The 6,507-nt window shown below is 46.4% G+C and overlaps 1 protein-coding gene across 1 annotated transcript in view; it reads left to right on the top strand.

Annotated features, from left to right (window-relative positions):
• The first annotated feature begins 1,270 nt into the window (after window positions 1-1,270).
• The window catches only part of ELP2 (elongator acetyltransferase complex subunit 2), a 47,906-nt gene continuing 42,669 nt past the window's right edge, over window positions 1,271-6,507 (top strand). The window contains exons 1-4 of the mRNA XM_054164309.1: window positions 1,271-1,406; window positions 1,494-1,572; window positions 2,810-2,895; window positions 4,774-4,924. Coding sequence (XP_054020284.1) covers window positions 1,275-1,406; window positions 1,494-1,572; window positions 2,810-2,895; window positions 4,774-4,924 — 448 coding nt within the window. The 5' untranslated portion in view covers window positions 1,271-1,274. The remainder of the gene's footprint in view (window positions 1,407-1,493; window positions 1,573-2,809; window positions 2,896-4,773; window positions 4,925-6,507) is intronic.

The raw sequence follows: 6,507 nt of genomic DNA, 5'->3' as shown, positions 1-6,507 counted from the left end.
TGCCCAGAGAGATGGTGGTGTCCATCTCTGGAGACTTTCAAAACCCACTTGGATGCAATTCTCTGAGCCCACCCTAGGTGATCCTGCTTTGGCAGGTTGGTTGGACTGGATGATCTCCGTAAATCCCTGCCAACCCCTAACATACTGTGATTCAGTGAAGCTGGTGAAGGGTCTAGAGAAAAAGTCTTATGAGGAATGGCTGAGGGAACTGGGACCACTTAGTCTGGAGAAAAGAAGGCTCAGGGGAGATTATCACTCTACAACTACCTGAAAGGAAGTTGTGGAGAGGTGGGGGCATCAGTCCATTCAACCAGGAACAAGTGACAGAATAAGAGGAAATGGCCTCATGTTACACCATGGGAAGGTTAGATTGGATATTATGAAGATTTTCTTTACTGACCGGGTTTTCAAGCATTGGAACAGGCTGCCTGGGGAAGTGGCCCTGGAGGTATTTAAGTCATGTAGATGTAATACTTAGGAATATGATTTAGTTGAGGACCTGTCAGTGTTAGGCTAATGATCGGATTCGGCAGTCTTAAGGTCTTTGCCAACACGGGCAATGCTGTGTGATTTAAATGCTGGCCGAACTCTGTGACTTAAGAATGAGGGAGGCTTCACAGCTGATGGAAACAGATCAGAAATGGGCAATAACAACGATGATAGTTAAGCTCTTTCTTAACACATGTGGAAACAAGGTGTACGCACACACACAAAATAAACCCACCCCCAAAACAACAGAAATTTTAAACTTTTTAAGCCTTTGAGCCTTTTGACGAAAAGGGCAACAAACTCTAAAAACAAACAAACAAACAAAACAAAACACATAACAAAAAATCAGCCCCCCTCAACTCAAACAAACTTCAGTTTCACTGGTTCTTATTCCCTGTTTTGAACCCCCACCGTCGGCGCAGGAGTGCTGCTGCGCCCCGAGGCAGGGATTGGCGGCAGGGCACCGCGGCGCTCCCCCACACCAAGCCCAGCGGTGTAAACCCAGAGCCGAACTCTCCCCACTGCCACGCTGCCTTATGCGGACTCGCCCTGACCCCACGGCCGCAGAAGCCGGGAGCGCCGGGACAGGACGGCGCAGAGGGCACCGGAACGGATCGCACCCCGCCAAGCCACCTCTCAGGGGCTCGCGCCAATTCGCACCCCAGGGGCCTCAAGCCAGCCCCGCCCCTCAAGCCAGCCCCGCCCCTCGCGCACTATGCCCCGCCCCCTCGGCGAGGTCGTTGCTACGGGAGCCACGCGAGGTCGCGCACGCGGCGGGGAGTAAGATGGCGGCGCCCATGTCTGTGTGTCATGTCGCCTGCTGCGCCAACCGGGCGGGTGGCGGGGCCGTGTCCTGGGGGCGCGGAGGGCTCCTCGCCTTCGGCAGCTGCCACGACGTCGTCCTCTACGAGCCACTCGTGAGCTGAGGCGCTGTGTGGCGGGGAGGGACGGGACGGGGACCGGCAGCGCGGCCTCACGCTCGGTGCTTTTTCTCTCCCCTGCAGGTGAGGCGAGTGGCCGCCGCTCTCCGCGGCCACGCTGGCCGGGTGAATTGCGTGCGCTGGGTTCGTCGGCGGGGTGGTGGTGAGTAACGTGGTCCTTCGGGTAGCGGGGTCCTGGGTAGCGGGTGCCGGGACGCTGCCCCTGGGGTCCGCGGGCGCTGCTGTCCTGCCCCTCGCTCGGGAGGTGAGGTGGGAAGGTTGACAGTGGAGGGTTCGCGGTAAACTTGAAAGAAATGGAAGTAGGGAGATGCAGCGCTTCCAGCGCACCCTCTCGCCTTAAGGCCAGTTTTTCTGCCGGTATATTAGCAATACTGAAGTGTCTCCACAGGACTCTGATCCGCTGGAGTCAGGAGCGGATTCCGTCAGCGAGGGGATCGTGTCGGGCTCTTTTGCGGGCCCTGCAGCCAGCGCCAGTCCGGGAGGCTGTTTTGCCCTGGCTGCGGTGGTTCTGACGATCGCCGGCTAGATGCTTGTGCTGCCTCCGGCCTCTTTAGTAAGGGTTTGGAGTTCTGTATATTCTGACTTTGTCAACTGATTTGCAATGCCTTTTAAGAAGTCGCTGACTGTAAAGTTCTAAGTTACACAAAAGTTGTATCCATGGAAAAAAATAATCTTTCAAGACACATACGGGTCCCAAACATTTCCGGCTTTTGCTTAATACTAATTCCAGGCTTTAAACTTGCTTAATGCAGACTTTTCAGAGGCACATGTATTTGCCCTTAGGCATTTATAGAAACTCGCTGACAAAGAGAAATGAGGCCATTCATTAGACTGTGAATGTAACCTGTTTGTTGCTTTTTTGGGAGAGGAAGTACTGTGATGAAGAAGACATTCTTTTTTTGATGGTGATATCAACTGTCATCCTTTCAACTGACTGCACTAAGACATTTTCTTCATAAAATTTATTAAAAGAAATTCAGGGAATTTAGGAATTAAGTTTTCATGTGAAATTTTCAGTTCCATCTGCTGACATTTATCTTGCTTTATTGTCTTGAGCTCCAAAATGACCAAATGAAAAAAGAGAACATTAAGTTACACTGTTGGGATTTGAGAATCTCTTTGGAAATGTTAATTTGTCACATTCATACCGAACTTTAAATATTTCCCTGACACTTCTATTTATGTTGTCTTGGAGAATACACTTACTCTTAAGCTGTTCTGCACAATGCAACCCATATTAACCATACTTACTTTGATGGAAACTTTGCTTACAGTTGATACATGATATTTTTGTCAGTAGTACCCAATGTAACTGCTTAATGTTGTTGACTTCTGTACACAGTAAGTGTTCACAAAACCTGCTAAAACATAATTTTTAGGTTCTGAAACAGAGTTAGTTTCTGGTGGATCTGACAAACAAGTCATTCTTTGGGAATGGAATGAAACAGGAGCATGGAATAATCAGGTAAGCAGAAATAACTTCTTTCTAAACCTTCTCCTTCCCTAGTTTCTCACATACCACAGACTGTCTGTTATGTCAGTATTTCTTATGCATACCTCTTTGATTTACTGAGTATTGAACCCCCTGGGTATCTCTTTCAATTTGTTGGTGTTCTGTCATGCTTTGTTTTACTTCAAAGAAAGCCAGTGGCATCCTGGCCTGTATTAGAAATACTGTGTCCAGCAGGAGTAGGGAGGTGATTGTCCCCTTGTACTCAGCTCTGGTGGGGTCACACCTTGAGTATCGTGTTCAGTTTTAGGCACCTCAATACAGGAGGGATGTGGAGGTGATGGAGCGACTGCAGAGAAGGGCAACAAAGCTGGGGAGGAGCCTCTAGATTAAATTTTATGAAGGACTTGGGGCTGTTTAGTTTGAGAAAGAGGAGGCTGAGGGGAGACCTCATTGCTCTCTACAGCTACCTGAAAGGACGTTGTGGAGAGGCTGGTGCTGGTCTCTTCTCGCAGGTAATAAGTGATAGAACAAGAGGGAATGGACTGAAGCTGCAATTGGGTAGGTTTAGACTGGACATTAGGAAAAAAATTTTCATGAGAAGAGTGCTCAGGCATTGGAATGTGCTACCCAGAGAGGTGGTTGAGTTGCCAACCCTGGATGTGTTTAAAGGTCATTTGGATGTAGTGCTTGGGCGTACGATTTAGAGTTGAACCTTGTAGAATAGGGCTATCGGTTGGACTTGGTGAGGGTCTTTTCTGACCTGAAAGTTTCTGTGATTCTGTGAAATGTTGTTTCTTCTATTCTGTTATTTGTTGTTTTCAGGTCAGCATTTATTAGAATAGAATAGAATAAACCAGGTTGGAAGAGACCTTCAAGATCAGCGTATCCAAACTATTATCCAACCCACCTAATAACTAAACCATGCAACCAAGCACCCTATCAAGTCTCCTCCTGAACACCTCCAATAATGGTAACTCCACCACCTCCCCAGGCAGCCCATTCCAATGGCCAATCACTCTCTGCGTAGAACTTCTTCCTAACCTCCAGCCTAAACCTCCCGAGGTGCACCTTGAAGCTGTGTCCTCTTGTTCTGGTGCTGGTTGCCTGGGAGAGGAGACCAACCTCCGCCTGTCTACAACCTCCCTTAAGTAGAAATTAGGTAACCATCCATCAGGTGGATTTGTCTAGGTCAAAATCATAGAATGCTAGGGGTAGGAAGGGACATCCAGAGATCATCAAGTCCAACTCTCCTGCAAAGCAGGACCGATTAGGGCAGGTTTGTTCATTTCTGAGTCACCAGCTTTCTGATGTTGTATAGCCCTCCTTTAAACTGCCTTAAAATCTTCAAACCTTGAGACTCATTTTGAGTTGATATTACCTTTCCCTCATCCTTCCTTGTTTCTTTATTTTCATTTCCAGTGATTTCAGGTCAATCTGTGGAACAATGTAATGCAACAGCTGAGTTTTTTTAGAGAAATAGAGGGAAAGTAAGAAGAGATGTTAATTTATTATTCACACTGTAAAATGAAAGGCAAAAGATGGAGTGTGGTGTGGAGAGCTTTCAGAATGTGCTCATATTTAGATGGAAAAAAAAAATCACAACTTTATCACCTTACTTTTAAAATCCTACTAGGCATTGGTTTGTGAATGGCTGTATGGGTAGCCCATTTCATAGGCTGTCCAAACTACATTAGACTCGACATGTTAAAATGCACCTAGTTTGATGGAGGAATGTTCTCAGAAACAATGTCTCATCCTGACCTATTCTGTTTATGTATTAGCTTATGTTGACTGAGGAATTGCATTATTTTTTAAAATTCTCTCAAACAGTTTACTGGAATTTGTTTTTCATTATCTGCATAACTTTGTAAAACTTCCTGATCTGTTTAGCACGTGGCACGCATTCCTCTAAAAGGCCATTCTGAGGCTGTTTGTGCTGTGGATGCTGCCTACCAGTCAGAGGAACCTGATTTAAAGCTGCTAATAGCTTCTGCTGCTTCTGACTCTACTGTGAGGATCTGGTCCCGGCATGGTTCAGAAGGTAACTTCTTTTCTCTCTTTTTTTTGGTGGTTAACATTAGGGACAACATACTGCCTTAATAGAAATGATGGATGCTTGTCTACTGAAATACTTGGCTAAAGTCTTTTTAATGCAACTACATTGATTTTCAAGCTTGGGTACATCAAACACCTGTATTGCTCTTAGAAAGCTGAGGGTCATACAAGTCGTCGTAGTTTGGGCTGGGTGCCCTCTGCTACAGGGGTGTTTCCTGTGTCCAGAAGTCCATCCCCGTGGGTGGACGCAGGAAATTAGGTATTTCTACCATAATCCCTTGCACTGCTGTACGTTTTGCGGTGAGGTCTGGCACTTCCTCTTTCCTTCCCTCTCAGAGACTTGGTAACTGGGGGAGAGATCTCCCGGCCATGGGCCTGATTGGGCCCAAGGCCACTGGAGGATGGGCAGTCTCAGATCTGGCCAGCTGAGACCAGCCTAATAGTAGTGGGGGGGAAGGAGGAGCCCTGGGGGTTTTGGATGCGCCCTCAGGTGGGGTTTGGGGTCTTTCTGGGTTTACTTTGGTTCCTTTCTTGTCACTATGTTTCCTTTTGTGCACACTCACTGTTCTCTATTTAAACTCTCCACTACTTTTGCAATCAGTTTGTCTGAGTCGTGATTTCTGCGCGTGGTGGGGAGGGGGTCTGACCCAACCCATTACACAAGTTTAACAGGTTTGGGTTATATTTTTGCAGCAAAGTGGTTTATCTTGGGTTTTCATCATTGGGCATGAGTTGGCTGAATTTACTTGGACTTGATGATCTTTGAGGTCTCTTCCAACCTTAGTGGTACTGTGATACTTGTTTCTTTTTAATGCATACTAAGAATTGATAATGTGAACTGTCATTTTGGCCTGTAATGTGGGGCCAATGACTATCTATATGCATGTATCATAGAATCAATAAGGTTGGAAAAGACCTCAAAGATCATCCAGTCCAACCTGCCATGCAAGACCTCACGACTACTAAACCATGGCACCAAGTGCCACGTCCAATTCCCTTTATAGAATCTTAGAATCAATAAGGTTGGAAAAGACCTCAAAGATCATCTAGTCCAACCTGTCACCCAAGACCTCATGATTACTAAACCATGGCACCATGGTAGTAAGATAATTAATGCTAACAGTAAATAGGTGAGACTAAACTGGTCACTTGTTAGTACCTGGTGGTGAACTAGGCCCCTGCTTGGACACGTGGAAGAACAGCTGTTGGAAACATGTCAGAAAGAAATAGAGTGAATAATCTAGATTTAGAGTCTTGTGTGCTTGTTGAGTTGCACTGACAGGATCTCTGAAGTTACTTTCTTCTTATCTGGTGTACCTGAAGAGCTCACATTGCCCTGCCTACACGTAGGTGGGAGTTGCCAATCTTCAGTCCCATGTTCTGGAAGGCAATTCTCGTTCTCTTGAAGAACACCATAAAGTCATGTCCTTTCCTTTTTGTCTTGCTGTTGTGGGTTCTGCTTCTTTAAAAAGGTTGGGTTTTTTTTCTATCTTGTTAGTTACTCTGATCCTCGTGGTGTAGCAGTTTAAGAACTTCTCAGGGGTGTTATCAGAAAGGTTTGTTTCAGCT

The sequence above is a fragment of the Dryobates pubescens genome, chromosome 9, assembly GCF_014839835.1.
Source record: "Dryobates pubescens isolate bDryPub1 chromosome 9, bDryPub1.pri, whole genome shotgun sequence".
Classification (NCBI taxonomy): domain Eukaryota; kingdom Metazoa; phylum Chordata; class Aves; order Piciformes; family Picidae; genus Dryobates; species Dryobates pubescens.
The sequence above is the reverse complement of the archived record's forward strand: the minus strand, read 5'-3'. Positions and strand labels throughout refer to the sequence as shown.